This window comes from Lynx canadensis, chromosome C2 (assembly GCF_007474595.2).
Source record: "Lynx canadensis isolate LIC74 chromosome C2, mLynCan4.pri.v2, whole genome shotgun sequence".
Lineage (NCBI taxonomy): Eukaryota > Metazoa > Chordata > Mammalia > Carnivora > Felidae > Lynx > Lynx canadensis.
This window is the reverse complement of record NC_044311.2, coordinates 52,860,717-52,876,386: the sequence shown is the minus strand read 5'-3', so window position 1 is coordinate 52,876,386 and position 15,670 is coordinate 52,860,717. Positions and strand designations below refer to the sequence as shown.

At 39.4% G+C, this 15,670-nt stretch overlaps 2 protein-coding genes across 3 annotated transcripts in view; one reads left to right on the top strand and one right to left on the bottom strand.

Annotated features, from left to right (window-relative positions):
• Positions 1–349: 349 nt before the first annotated feature.
• LOC115522836 (P2Y purinoceptor 3-like) lies at positions 350–1,624 on the top strand. The gene is given in 4 exon segments (XM_030328438.1): positions 350–1,015; positions 1,018–1,325; positions 1,327–1,396; positions 1,398–1,624. Coding segments are annotated over 4 exon segments (1,083 nt in total). The 3' UTR covers positions 1,437–1,624.
• Positions 1,625–9,887: 8,263 nt separating this feature from the next.
• MFSD1 (major facilitator superfamily domain containing 1) overlaps positions 9,888–15,670 on the bottom strand; it is a 28,679-nt gene continuing 22,896 nt past the window's right edge. Inside the window, exons 14-16 of one of the 2 annotated variants that reach the window (XM_030329867.2) lie at positions 14,954–15,001; positions 13,743–13,800; positions 9,888–12,428 (exon numbers count right to left, since the gene is read on the bottom strand). In XM_030329867.2, the coding sequence (XP_030185727.1) occupies positions 12,425–12,428; positions 13,743–13,800; positions 14,954–15,001 (110 nt within the window). In that variant the 3' untranslated portion in view covers positions 9,888–12,424. Of the gene's footprint in view, positions 12,429–13,738; positions 13,801–14,953; positions 15,002–15,670 lie in introns of those variants that run through there. The other variant, XM_030329868.1, reaches the window with a different exon arrangement.

Sequence of the window (15,670 nt, the reverse complement as noted above, 5' to 3'; positions counted from 1 at the left end):
AAAAATCCCCTTGGAGATTTCCTGACTCTATGCAAAGGACTCTAGCCAGAGGAGCAGTCACACTGTTCCAGGTTGTATGCCCTGTTTAAATGACAGGAAGCACCATGTGTGTTTGAGCCTCCTGTCACAACCCAGCCTAGAGCAGCAAGCATACAAGATAGCGTAGGGCCAGCCCTCTGGACCTGGTAAGTCTACAAGCTCAGCTTTTAAAGGCTGCTGTGCCCTTGAATTTACATTTTCTTTCCTGGAGTTAGCCTCTTTCAAACAAGGACTCTGACCAGACTTTGGGAACACAGAGTAAAATGCCAGATCAAGGGAGAGGCTGACACTCAGCCAAGGTCATGATGCTATGCTGCCCATTTTCTTTCTCCCAGGGGAAGCACAAGCAGGAGCAGTTATGGTCCCAGAGGGAGCTTCCCAGGAGATGGAGATGCTGGATACTAATGCCTCAAAGGAACAGAGATTCTGCAAGTTCTCGGAGGACTACAAGCAAGTCTACCTCTCCCTGACCTACAGTATCATCCTCGTGCTAGGGCTGCCCCTGAATGTCATGGTCTTGTGGCTCTCCTGGCGTCAAAGCAAGCGCTGGAGCTGTGCCACCATCTATCTGGTGAACCTGATGGTAGCTGACCTGCTTTATGTGCTGACGCTACCCTTTCTCATCATCACCTACTCCCTGGGTGACAGGTGGCCCTTCGGGGAGCTGCTGTGCAGGCTGGTGCGCTTCCTGTTCTACACCAACCTCTATGGCAGCATCCTGCTACTGACCTGCATCTCTGTGCACCGCTTCCTGGGTGTGTGCCACCCCCTGCGTTCACTGCCCTACCGGACCCGCTGGCATGCCTTCCTGGGCACTGCCACCACCTGGGCCCTGGTGGTCCTCCAGCTACTGCCCACACTGTTCTTCTCCCAAACAGACTACATCGACGGCCAGATGGTCTGCTACGACATGACAAGCCCTGAAAATTTTGATCGGTTTTTCACCTACGGCATGGTTCTAACGTTGTCTGGCTTTGTCTTTCCTTCTTTGGTCATCTTGGTGTGCTACTCGCTGATGGTGAAGAGACTGATCAAGCCAGGAGAGACCCTCATGAGGACAGGCAATGCAGCCCGGACCAAGTCCATCCGGACCATCTTGCTGGTGTGCGGCCTCTTCACCGTCTGCTTTGTGCCCTTCCACATGACACGCTCCCTCTACCTCACACTCCGCTACCTATCTTCAGAGGACTGCCAGCTCTTGATGGTGGCCAGCTTGGCCTATAAGCTATGGAGACCACTGGTGAGCATGAGCAGCTGCCTCAACCCAATCCTGTACTTTCTATCGGTGGGGAACAATGGAGTCAGGCTCTTTCAGGAACTCAGGCATAACAAGGTGGGTGAACACCCAGCTGGAGCCAAGGGAGAGAGACCCAGGGGTGGGCAGATCTGGGTACTGACAAGATGAAGTTTGGAGACAATGAGCTCCAAGATGTTGACAATGACTGGTTTGAACACAGTCATGTGCTACTAGGAGGGGCTCAAGGTCTCCTAGTGGTGTCCTGCTACAAAGGATTTTATATTGATGTTAAGAAATTTTAAAATAAGAATATGGAAACAGCCACCAACACAAAAGAAAACTTTTTTATTTTAATCAAAGCTGATATTTATCTCATCATTCAGGCCTCAGCTTAACTGTCACCTCCTCAAAAGCCATTTCTACCCACCCTAGTTAACAATGACCTCTCTCCTTACAACCCAGTCACTCTCTATTTCCCTAGCTATTGTCTTTTTAACACTTAGTACCTGAACTTGTTAATTTTAGTTATTTATAGTGTGTCTCTTCCCCCTAGAACTTAGGTTCCGATAGGACAGGGACCTCATCTGTTTGACTCCTGTACCCCTAACAGCAGTCTCCACAGCAGGGCCCAGCACACAGTAAGTGCACAATAAATAGGAGTGGAATGAATAAGTAACAGATGGATGGATGGATGGATGGATGGATGGATAAGTGGATAAAGCCCTTACTATGTAAGAGCACTTTACATGAAGGGACTCATTTAATCCTCACAACAACCCTTGGAGGTGGGAGCTAATGTTAGCCCTATTTACAGATAAGAAAACTGAAGCACAGAGCTTTAAGTAACTTGTCCAAGGTCAGCCAGTTGGAGAATGCCCAGATCACAGTGCTAGATGGAAGCTTTGGACCCAGGCACTGACCTCTGAAGCATACACTCCTAAGACTGAAACATATATGGCCCAATCCAAACACTGGTCAAGAGCCAGCCAAGTTCTCCTCAATAACACCAGCTCATTGTTTTAAATCAGCTCACCTTTCACAGAATTGCTCTCATGGGCAGACCACTGGGGGTATACAGTAGGTGTTCTTTTCCTACACTTTTTAACCAGAGTTCTGATTAAGGTTAGAAAACGCTCTGCAGGACAAAGTGGGGAAAACAGGATAATGTGGCTGCATGAATGATGATTCACCTTATTCTTACTTGAACATAATGTCAGTTTATGACAGAAAAGTTTTACTACTATCTTTAATCATAATATGATGTTCATTCAAAAAAATAAAGATCCAAAGTAATCCAAAAAGATAACCTTAAAAACCTCTCATATTTGAACAATAATGATCTCCAAGGAGTTCTCAAATCTAAACATACATTATTTAATAATTCATTATAATCTCCCTATGAAGAGGTGGATAAGCCTTTTTAATAAAAACCAAAATGTAACCCCTCATTACTATCCTACTCTAATTACAGGAAGTGTCTGAGTAAGCCATGTAGATGTCTAAATTATAAAATTTTATTCTAAAAGTGCAGTTTATTGCTTTCAAGGGCACATAATAATTAGAACTAGACGAAGTGTTGCCTAGCAGAATTCCTTAGGATAATTAATTTAATGAATAGGCAAGGATGTTTTCTAATTAGCAGGTCAGCTGTTTCCACATAAGTGCCTCTGCTGCAGCTAAAAGAACTTACAACTGTTTGCTCTTTCGAACATTCTCTCAGTTCTCTTGCTTGTATTTTTCATTTTTGTCCCTTTCTTTGCATAGCAGCACACAGGGAAGAATCAGCTAGCCAACAGTCCCAATTGTCACCCCTACAAATTAATATGGCTTACGTTAATGGAAAATTGGTGCACTAGGTTCCTCAATAAAAGCATAAAGCCACCCCATATTCCCCACTTAGTCCTTACCTCTAATGCACACCAGCCTGCCAACCCTGGAGGTGAGAAGAAAACTAATCTAAAATCCTCAGAATATATCACCTTCATCTAAAAAGCAAGTGTTTTAACACCCCTGACCAAAGTTTTCCAGCCATTAGTCTTTGTTAACTTAGGTGCTTGCAATTATTTCTCTGATCCATATAATGCTAATTTTGCTCTGCAGACCTTCTGACCTACTTAACAGCAAAGTGTAAGCATCCATTTTTAACTTACTTCTGGATAGTTGGGATCAAAAAAGTTTAACTTAGTTGATATTAAATCCCGGTTTTCAGGGACAATTATATCAAGACAAAAATCTCAAGACAAGAATCTAAGTAGATTCTTCCCTTTGAAAACAGGACCGCCTTGTAAGGGGAGCTGGGAACCGACTGCCCAACGTAAGTCAAGGGGATGTTCTTGACTCCCTTGTGGTCATTGAAAACCCATCTATAGAAAGGGACAAGAAGACTAGAAGAAACGAAAGTTCTTCCTAGATCTACTCATTCAATGCCCACCACCCTGATAAAAGCTGGGACCTTCAAATGTGTTATTGCCCTGAGCCCCACGAATCTTGCATAATCTGCCTGGCTGTTTTGACAAGCTAAAACAAAACTGAAGGTCAGCAAATATTACCATGTTCAAAATACCATAACTGGGGCAGTAGTAGATACCAATATAATGGCTGTAGCCACCTACAAAAGGGTCAAGGATGTTACAGACTGTTGAAGAAACAAAACAAAAACATACAAACAACAACATGAATGCTAATTAAACAGTTTCTGCAGCTACAAAAGAAATGTCAGTTGTTGATTAATCAAAAATGAACAGTACAGGCAGTAAGTATTAGGGAAGTTTCATGAGCAGGGGTAAGAATACTACTGGCTGAGAGGCCATGAAAGGCATTATGAGCATGCGGAAGATTGGTGAAATTTCAAACAGCACAATTTCCCACGCAGGTTCAAGAAAACGGAAAATCTGTGTGAGAGCCAAATGTTGGTTCCTGAAAGGGAGGAGGTGGGCTAAAGTGTGATTACAAAGGCCACCCCAAACCCAGCAAAGAACCACTCAAGGCACAGAGAATCTCCGAGGTCATTTGAGCAGGAGAGTGTATGACCAAAACTGCGGCTCAGGAACTTAATCTGGCAGCTCCCGTGTTTTGAATGAATTAAGGAAGAGGAACAAACGGTCACAGAAGACTTCTGTGAGGTCTCCTAATTCCTTCCCTTCAAAGCCAGCCTACACACTACCTCCACATCTTCTTTACAAGAGCATTTTCCATACATCACACTCTCCCCAATTCTGTCCATGCCCCTCCTATATCCTCACTTCCACAGGACAAAGCCCAGACTTCCCATATGGGCGTACTACACCCATCAGAGTCTATTCCCAGCTTAACTTTTCAGCTCACAGCTCTCCTACCACTCCATGTGGATTTCTATCCCTCACATGTTTACCACTCAACACCTTGCCCAAAACCTTCTCCACATGCTTAAGTGCTCATCTTCCCAAGCCTTGGATTCTACTTCCTCCAGCTGCCTCCCATCTCACTCTGCACTGCTGACTCTCCCACTGGTTTATCACCTTGGAGTTAATGACGGGCTCCTTTATCATCCCAGGTCTGTTTTCTCTCCCCCAGTACTCCCTTTTCCAGTCTATAGAACATGGCATGCTAGCAACATTCTGAACATAGTAGACACTCAGTAAGCAATGGTGACACTGATAATGAAGACGAAGGCAATCCACATTTAGAAGACCACTGCAGTGATCCAAGCACACAGATAATGGGCATGAGTAGAACTAAAAATATTTTAAAACATATTGGAAAGAATGAACAGAAATAAAATACTTATTTAGACAAGAGTGGTAAGGGAGACAGAAGAAAAATGACTCTGAGACTCCAAGTGTAAGAAATCAAAAGATGATAAACTAGCACCTAGCACATGGTAGGCACTCAGCAGTCATTGGGGAAAGAAAGAGAGGGAGGGAGGGTGTGCATTGTAGGGGAGAGTTCAGATTCAGACAAGTTAAATGTGAGTGTCTAGGGAGGCCTCAGCAGGAAATGCAGGATGGAGGTTCAGAGACAGCTTAGGCTAAGCTCTGAGTCTAGAGTTATCTGTCCAGCAAAGTATTCAAAGCTGCAGATGTAAATGGTACCTCTGAGAAAGGAGGAAAGAGAAAGAACAGAGGACCTAGGAGATACAGGAACCATAAAAATCCTGACAGGTAACACAGTGAGAGGAAATGGTACTGGACAATAGAGCACTGGAAAATCAAATGAGGGAACAGTTTGAAGAAAGGGGGTAATGAATCACGAGTGTCACATGAGGGGAACCTAGGTGGCTCAGTTGGTTAAGCGCCTGGCTCCGGCTCAGGTCGTGATCTCACAGTTCATGAGTTCGAGCCCTCCGTCGGGCTCTGTGCTGACAGCTCAGAGCCTGGAGCCTGCTTTGGATTCTGTCTCCCTCTCTCTCTGACCCTCACCACGTACACTCTGTCTCTCTCTCTCTCAAAAACAAATAAACATTAAAAAATAAAAAAAAATTTAAAAAGAAGAGTGTCACATGAAACAGACTAGTCAAAGAGAATGAACAGCTATCTCTCGGCAAATAACTCAATTGCCACCTCTTCCAAGAAGCCTTCCCTGATCATGCATCAGAACATCTTTTCCCTTCTCTAACCCATTATCCACGCCACAAGCACATATCCCTTCTACCAAGCATGAGTGGCAATGTTTAAATCCTCTTACTTCCCCTGCCACAGGATGTAGCAAAGGCTTCAACATATGGGTACTCACTAAATCTCTGTAGAATGAACACAAAGCAAATGATTCTCCTGTGTATGCTTTTCTGGAATTACTGCCTAAATCCAATTTATGAATGTGTGCCTATAAAATTAAATCACAAGTTGCCTGGGATTTATTTGTTCTAACACTCACCAACTCCAATTCAAAGCAATTCCAGAATATACAATACCTGCAAGCATTCATACTTTGCAGCCCACATTTTAAAGACAATAAAGAGGGGAAATGTTTCACAAAGTTGTTTGCACTTAAACATAACTTAACCTAACCTTATAAAGTTATATATTCTCATTATCTTTTACTTTCTTGTAAACAAGCCAAATTCCTTTAGTATTTCAATTTCTCAACTTTTTGTTTTGTTGAGAGGTTTTGGTTTTTTTTTAATGTTATCAAACTTCAAAGATAATGGCCTCAAGAAGAAATCCATGATGAGAAGTAGAACTTAGGTTCTTGCAGCAAGCTGTAGCTGGGAATTTTTAGTGGTTAAACCATGAACAAAAACCAAAAAGTGCCACTTCAAGAAAATTAAAGAATTGCAGAGTATGAGAATGTTCCACTCTACAAGTAGAAAAACACATTAACAACAAGACCTTTCTAAAGCATTAACCTCACAATTAAAAACAAAAACAAAAACAGCTGCTGAAGACTCCTTATGTTCTCTCTTATAACCTAGTTTCTTCCAAGAGTAGGCTACCTTTTTTATCCTAATTTCTACCTTGGATTCCTATTCCAAATCATTACAAGCTGGCTGCTCTTTCTTGGTTAAATGGCACCACCGTCCATTCAAGCCAGAAATCTGGGAGCTGTCCTCAATTCCAGCCTTTCCCCAACCTCACGTCATGATCACGCTGTCAGTTCAGCCTCTAAGCATCACTAGAACTTGTCCTCTCCTGCCACTGCCTTAGTTCAAATCCTCATTACCTCTCGTGAGCTTCACTGCTCCAACCTATTAAACATCCTCTTGACTCCAGATTTGTTCCCCTCAACCTCTACTTCATTTTCTTCCTTCTGCTTCTAGGGTCATCTTTCTGAAATGTAAACCCTATCTGAATCCCCAACAGAAAAATCTTCCAAAAGAACCTCCCATTTTCCTTCAGGATTTTTTTTTTTTAATTTTTTTTTTCAACATTTATTCATTTTTGGGACAGAGAGAGACAGAGCATGAACGGGGGAGGGGCAGAGAGAGAAGGAGACACAGAGTCGGAAACATGCTCCAGGCTCTGAGCCATCAGCCCAGAGCCTGACGCGGGGCTCGAACTCACAGACCGCGAGATCGTGACCTGGCTGAAGTCGGACGCTTAACCGACTGCGCCACCCAGGCGCCCCTCCTTCAGGATTAACATCATGCTGAACATGGAATGAAAGGGCCTCAGCAATCTGCCTTGTACCAAACAAAACTTTCAAGCTAAACTCCCCTGGCACCCCTTCACTCCATTTTCATTAACCAGCAAGCTCGCTCAGGATTAGCTCTGGGACCTCCTGTCCTCCCCATTCTTGCCCCACTCCTCCCCTGCTTAGGTGAATCATCTTACTCATTCTTTATGATACAGCTCAAAGACCATCTCCTCTGGGAATCTTGGAAGTATTCTAGGTCCTCTGAACCCCATTAGCCATTGCTCTATGACAGTGCTCATCACACTGTATCACAATCACAGAATCACTGAGCCTTTGTCTGTTTACTCCATGCATCTAGGCAACCCTTGAGGGGGATGGTCTACATTTCCCACATCTCTGAATCGTCATCCCTAGTGAAGAGCCTTAGGATCAGTGATGCCAGAAACAAGTGATGACACAGAAGTCTGTCATATCTTACATCATCAAGCATCATCACGTTATTATAGCATCCTGCTTTGTTTTTCCCACAACTGGTTTTCTTTGAATTATAACATGGTATCAAACATATCTCCCAATTTCAGAGATATTAAAGATGAAATATTGTAGTCTATGAAATACAGCATATTAACTTAAGTAACATGATCATAAAAACTTTATGTACTTAGTCAACAGACTAGAAAAGCATTTTAGCAGTTGAAGTGTTAAAAAATAAACCAAACAACTCTTAAATGAAGGGAACACGTTTACATTACCTTAAAATATTACAATATTTTTTCTTTAAAATGGTAATTGAGGAATTGTTCTGTATCCTAATTGTGGTAGTCTGAACACAAATCTCTATTAAAATTCATAGAACTTTAAAATAAAATTAAAGCTATGGAAAATATTTCTAAACATCCATTAAATACGCCTGCCTTCTTAGACCCATCCCCCCAACTCTCCATTCACCAAGCCTGGATTCCACCTTCCCAGACACCACTAGTACCCAAAGAGGATGCTTATTTCTCCTCTGACACTCTCCATTTCATGATCAGTGACTTTCAAATCTGAGCTAACCTCTCTCCAGGCACACCTGCCCACTCTATGTTCCCGCCTGAGACATATGTTCCAGCCATTTCTCTCCCAGACCAGTGGCTGCTTAAGCCCAGACTCTCCCCTCTCTCATCCTCTTCCCACCTCACCCCATCAACTGTCCACCTCTTGTCCACCATACCTTGTGAAATCTAGGCTCTATTGGATTAAGGAGGGGAAAAAGAGAAGAAGGTTCACCTTGTGTCCTGACACTTTTATTTACCTCTTCCCCAGGGCAGATAGGGTCGCGCCTGAACATACTAAGACACTGAACCCTGAAATAATCAGATTTCCCTTAAAAAAAAAAAAAAAAAAAAAAAAAAACAAGCCTCAATATTGGGGCAGCGGGCAGGAGAGTTAGACAAATCTTGCAAGAAGCTTGAAAGTGTCATCAGTGCACAATTTCAGCTGTTTGTAAACAACCCACTGTATCCTAGAACTTTCCAAGCATGCTCCATTTATTTGCCACAGTGTCCAAAGGAATCTGAGCATAATTGTAAGACAGTCCATCTTCTCCAATCTATCAACTAAATGCAAGGAATGGACAGATATTTCTCTCGATAGTGTTTTAGGTCATCCATCAATGAATATATATCTAACATGTGGCAATAAACTACATCTGTATGTTTCATACATTAAGTACGTGAGTGCTAGAAGGAATTCTAGTGATACTCCATTTCGCTAATCAGAAAATGGAAGCACAGGAAACTACAACCTAGTAAAACTTAGAAGACAAGCATGGAAGATGATCTTCAAAAAGACAAATTCCTACAAAGTACACACTAATCCCAAATGGAATGCCTCATAGGTCTACTGATTTTTCATTACACAACTGATGTGCAGTCAAACCTATGGGGAAAAAAATCATTTTAGGAAGTTGAGGGAGTTAAGCAGGGTTGCTGACAAGATGTGGGACTGATAAAGATCCACAAGGAAAAGAAGTGTGTACTTGAGTACGTGACCTTATATAGGAATACCTCATGGGTAAGTGGTAATAAGTATGTAATAAGTTTGGTTGTCACCTACCTGTATGATATCAAGGACATTTCAGTATCTCTTACAAAACATCAGAGTTTTCCCCATTAACCTCTAGGCAGCAAATCTGTGTTCAGGACCTAAATTCAGTTTTCCCATGTTGCACTCCAAGAACATGCAAATGGAAGAAGTCGAGGGGGATGAAACTGAGGTTAAGGCATTCCAGAATCATGGAGAGCTTGCAGACAATTTGAAGCTGTTCTCTGCCACTACTGGGAACAGAATATGTGTTATTTCATTAGTCTTTACCCCATTCTCTATTCTGTCTCTCAAGGTTCCCTTCACATTCAATTTTTTTCCTGTCAATGCAAATTCTGTTTTTAACTCAGGGCCCTGTTTAACTCCCACCTACGTCCCCAAAGTTCTTTGGGAAACTCTACCTATTTGTTACCTTTCTCCCTTCTGAACACCAAGTTCCACTTTTCTCAAAAGTAGCACTCAAACTTGTGCTAAATTTTGATTTTTGTGGGTTTCTTTCAACTTTTATTACATAATGTTTATTGTTGAAAAATTAGAAAACATAAATAAGCCAAAAGAAAGTCATCACCCAGAGACATTTACATACATATCCTTCAGACACGTTTGTGTGTTTTTACAAAAATAGCAGCACTCTGAATCTTCACATAATAATGCCATCATTCCATGTCAATGCTCTCCAATGAAACCATTTAATGACTACTTTAATATTTCACTTTAAGCACATGATACAAAGTACTTAACAAAACTTCTATTCTTATAAACATGGGTGGTTTCCTATTTTAGGCTATTATAAGCAATCTTGCAATGAAAATACTTTCTTAAAAGACATTTATGTGTGTACTTGTCTAATGGTTTCCTTGGGATAAATTATTAGAAATGAAATTGCTAAGCCAAAAGGCACAGAGCCCATCACCATCCTTTTCAGGTCTTTTTATTCATATTGCCAACTTATCCTCCAAAAAGGTTATTCCATTTTACTCTCCTTTTTATTTATGCATCATTCAAAAAATATTTATTTTGTGCTTACTTTGTGCTAGGCACTATTGACACAATCGTAATTAACATAATAGACATAGTCCCTGCCCTCATGGAGCTTACAATCTAAAGGAAGAGGTAGATAACAAAACCCAAACTATCACAAATTCTTCATTATAAGCTGAGGTAAGCTAAGAAGGAAAAAGCACAAGGCTTTTCAAAGATCACAGAAATTTTAGAAGAACTTGATTTAGCCTAAAGGGCCTGGAAGAGTTTCCACAGGAAGAATGGTTCTGAGCTGGGGCTAAGGTTTTCTGTTGTGAATGAGGTGAAACCAGCTTGTGGAGAATTTTGAGTTAAATATTCTAGGCAGAGGGAGCAGCATGGACAAGGCCCCTGAAAAGGGGAGGAACACGACCCATTTAAAAAAATGTAATTAAGCAGCTAACTGTGGCTGAGGCACAGAGGTGGTGGAAAGAGTAAGGCAGAGGCTGGACCACACAAACCCTCCAGCAACAGTAGCAGCTGGCTTCCTCCACTCTCACCAACTGGTAAAGCGAACATTCAATAATCCGGGCTAGAACAGTCACAGGGCAATCAAAACCTAAAGAACTCACAACTGAATAATGACACAATAAACGGTAAATCAGAAAAATTGATGTAAATAAAACTTAACTTGAATCAGGAATGCATTTTCAATGTGTTCCAGAACTTTCAAGCATACAATGTCATATATTTCAAATAATATAATTAGCTAAATATGACAGTTTAATAGTTGTCTAAAATATCTGCATGCTCCTGAAAAGCAAATCACATGAAAAATTTCTTGACTTTAACATATAATATGCTAAGACTAAGTCAATTAAAAAGTTTTTAAGTTTGTCAAAGAAATTTTATAACCATATTTAATCCGAAATATATAAATGTGATTTAAAGTCCTACTCTGGAGAAAAAGGTGCTCCACTGACTTACAAAGACTTTAATTAAGCAAATTTTCTTTATTCCAACTTAGATCTTTTTTTTTAGTTTGTTTATTTGTTTGTTTATTTATTTTTTAAGAGAGAGTGAGAGAGAGAGCACAAGCTGGGGAAGGAGAGAGAGAAGCAGAGACAGAATCCCAAGCAGGTTCCACACCATCAGCACAGAGCCTGATATGGGGCTCGAACTCACAAACTGAGTACATGACCTGAGCCAAAATCAAGAGTCAAGATACTTAACGGACTGAGACACCCCAGAGCCCCTCCAACTTAGACTTTCTTATAGAGATCATCTTCCAAATAATTAACAGTTAAAATCAATGTTTTAATATTTTTTAAACAATCAAGTTTTAAAAGACATCAAGTATTCTTTTTGCAGTGTTTTAATCCATGTAGATATGCATAATTTCAAGGATACTGCTTAGTAATTAATTAGATTGTAAGAAAAAACTCTAGCACAAAATTATATCTCTAAGTGATCAGGGTCCTGAGTAATGGAGATACAAAGAAGTTCAAAAGGGTCACTGCTCATCAACCTCTCATAACTAAAGAGAGCAGAATTCAATCTGCTATTTGTGAAAATGAAAAGACTGCATAAAAAATATCTTTCAAATATTCCCTATCAAAATAGGGAATGACTATGAACATGCCATTGTTTATTCTGTATAAAATATCCCTTCTACCCCTCAAAAGCCGTTTTTTTTTTTTTGCTTTAAGATTTAAAGATGCTTCTTCTGAAAATTATCTCAATACAAGATCCAAGTTTTCCACTATTTACTGTCCTCACTAAAGTTCACCTGTATATACCAGAGAAACTTTCTAAACCTCACTGTTGATTAGCCCATTCCAAAGTAGAATTCCTCAGCAATACACAATTCATAAGACAGAGGCCAAAATAGTCATCACAAATATACTTTGAAATAGGTATTTTTGAAATATAAATATAAAAACTTTCCACACCATTATTTTTCCTAATGATTAATCTCTAGATTTAAAAAAAAATAGAAGTTTTCAAACCAATGACGTGTGCAGCCCATCTCATGACAGTCATTTAAGCTTCTCATCTGTAAAACACAATGCAGTAAATTATCAAAAAGGAGAAAGAAAACACAGGAGGTCTCAACTGGTTTACAAAATAAAAACCATAAGCATTACAAAACATGTAGTGCCAAATATTAAAGGCTGCACACTTTGCTGAATATCTCTTAACTCCTCTTGATTGTAAAAGTAACATGAGATCAATGTAGAAAATCTGGAAATTATGGATAAAGGAAAATGTATGCCTGTAACCTTACCATTCAAATGGAATTGTTAGTATTTGGGGTTTTTCCTTTCAGTATTTCTTCTATCATATACAAGTAAGTAAGTAAGAAATACACATGCCTGCATACTTTTTCTTTAACAAAACTGGTATTATGTTTGCATTTTAATCTTTTGTCTACTTAACATGTGATAGGGTAGGTATCTCTGACTTGGTGCAGAGATGGAAAAAAAGTCATCCTGACTTTTAAATTCTTTCTAAAACATGATTTTAACAACATATTATATGGATGTGTCATAATTTATTTAACCATTTCCCTACCTTGGGACATTCATGTTCTTTCCAACTGTTTGATATAACAAACAAGACTGTCATAAAGACATTTAAAACCTGTAATAGTTTTGATTATTTTCTCAAGATGTATTTCAAGAAGTAGAATTACTATGTTAAAAGGGAATTTGAAATGGCTAAGAATCACCTCCTTAAAAGACAGCTTTGTTCTACAAGATTTTAAGCTATACAAAATTCACAAAACTTATAATTACATGGCATATGTTTGTAAGTACATTTTTTAAATCATAAAAATTTTAATATCTAAAAAATCAGAAATTATAATAACAGGAAATAGAATCAGTTATGTTTTAGCATACACTTGTGGAAAAAATTAATTTAACTTAAACACCACACTATATACTTAATCTGTTCCAAATGAGTCAGAAGACACAGAATGTTAGTAGCAGAAGATGAAAAATTATCTCAACTAGTTAAGAAAAAGAAAACATCAGAGAGAATGGAAGGCTAAACCCAGAATAGGAGCTTAGGACAAAGACCTTTCCTCCAATAAATGACAAATACTACAAGTCTTTCTCTCTCTCTCTCTCAGAAAGCAATTTAAAGCCCAATTCTTCTTATCCCCCTTCATTTTAACCCTTGACATCGACCCTATTTAAATTTTCTGAACAAGTAAGAATTTTGTTACACCAGTTCCACAGATAATTTCTAGCTCTCAAATCTCAAGAAGACTAATTTCTTAAAAGTCCAAACCTCATACTTTGAAATAAAATGCTAATGTTTGAGATTTGCAAAAGAAAGACAACTTTTCTCTTTTAATACTTACTCAGCATGAGAAAGTTTTACTTCTTCCCTTTGTCTTGCAGAATAATTTAGGTTCCCCCCTAAAACACAATTAAGCACAGAACCTTTTCTATAAAACTACTAAAATTAAAATTCAAACATTCACACACACACACACACACACACACACACACACACACACCCCACATTTACATTGGTATGCCTTAAAGTAACACAAAAGGCTACAGAAGATGAGAAAGAAATAGTTCATCTCCTGGAACCTTCCCAAGGCGGGGCAGGGGCGGAATGTACTTTAAGAATCTTTATATGATACAAATACAAATAATCACTGTATAATGTGAGCTTTGTTTTTTTTAAGCTTGGACTTACGTATTTCATTACATCTTGTTAACTGGGACATTGTATTAATATTCAATAATAGCGAAAACTAAGAGAAACTAAAGGAAATGACCTAAAATAATTTAATTAGCAAGTACACACATTTTTCTAGGTACATAACAACCTTTCAGGGCAAGCAAGTTAGAAAAATTAATAAAGGTAACATCAAAACCTTATAAAAAACAAAGAAAATGGGGTGCCTGGGTGGCTCAGTCAGTTAAGCGTACAACTTCGGCTTAGGTCATGATCTCAAGGTTCGTGAGTTCCAGCCCTGCATTGGGCTCTGTGCTGACAGCTCCTGCCTGGAGCCTGCTTTGGATTCTGTCTCCCTCTCTCTGTCCCTCCCCCGCTCACTCTCTCTCACTCTCTCTCTCTCTCCAAAATAAATAAACATTAAAAAAATTTTTTAAAAGAAGTACAAATGCATATAGAAGATACAGCAAAAGAAAAATTGTGTAACACCTCATTCTCTATCAAACACTTTCAACCTTAAAATGCAAACTGTAGCTATAAATATGTGTACTTTTTTAAAATATGAGACAATAACACAATAATGGCTTTAAGTTACTTTAAAAATGCCATACTTTTTTTATGCTAACATAAAAAAGAACATCTAAAATGTTATATTACAAAACTTAAACTGGCCAGAAAGAAAATGACAAAAATTTTAATAAATCTGAAGTTCCAGAACACGTAATTATATGTTAAATAATGAATTGTGTTTCTATCACTATGAATGGAATGTCATTATTACATAACTAAAGCACTGGGCTCTAAAGAGGCATGTAGACAATCCAGGGACCCCACAAGATGATCCACGGTGGTTTAAGAAGAAAATGTCTGAATTCTACTTACCTCGAGCACGATTCACCACATAGAGTAAGACCACAGATAAAAGTGACACTGAAAGTGGAAAAAAACAGGTCCTTAAAAAACATGTACTTCTTCCCAATGATTCCTATGTAATCATAATTACAAAGTAAAACTTAGAGAAATCTTTATTGACCGGCATTTAAAAATACAAACACTACTGGGGTACCTGGGTGGCTCAGTCAGTTAAGCGTCGGACTCTTAATTTCAGCTCAGGTCATGATCTCAAGGTCATAATATTGAGCACCATATTGGTGCTGAGATTCTTTCTCTCCCTCCCCCCTCCCCCCATACTCCCTACCCCACACATGCATTCATACTCTCTCTCAAAAAAATAATAAAAATAAAAACACTATTCACATTAGTTTTCAAAAATCACTAAAAATTATTTACACACCATTTTTTCCCATGGGCTACATGGCCCAGGCATGGCAGGCCAGAAACAAAGAAGCTGAGACAGAAGGGGCTGATCTACCCACGGATCATCCCTGTAGCTCTTTCCTCTCCCTTTTAAGTGGTAGTCCTTCCTTACACTTCCAAAAAGTCCTGCCAGCACCCTACTTATCTTTTTACAGAGAACCAAACAGAAGTAATCCTTCTAGTCTGAAAACATCATATCCATTTTACAAATTCAGCAAACATGAGAACGTGGTCATTTGAATCCCAGAAGCCCAGAGCCAGGGAAAACCTCAGAAAGTCAGG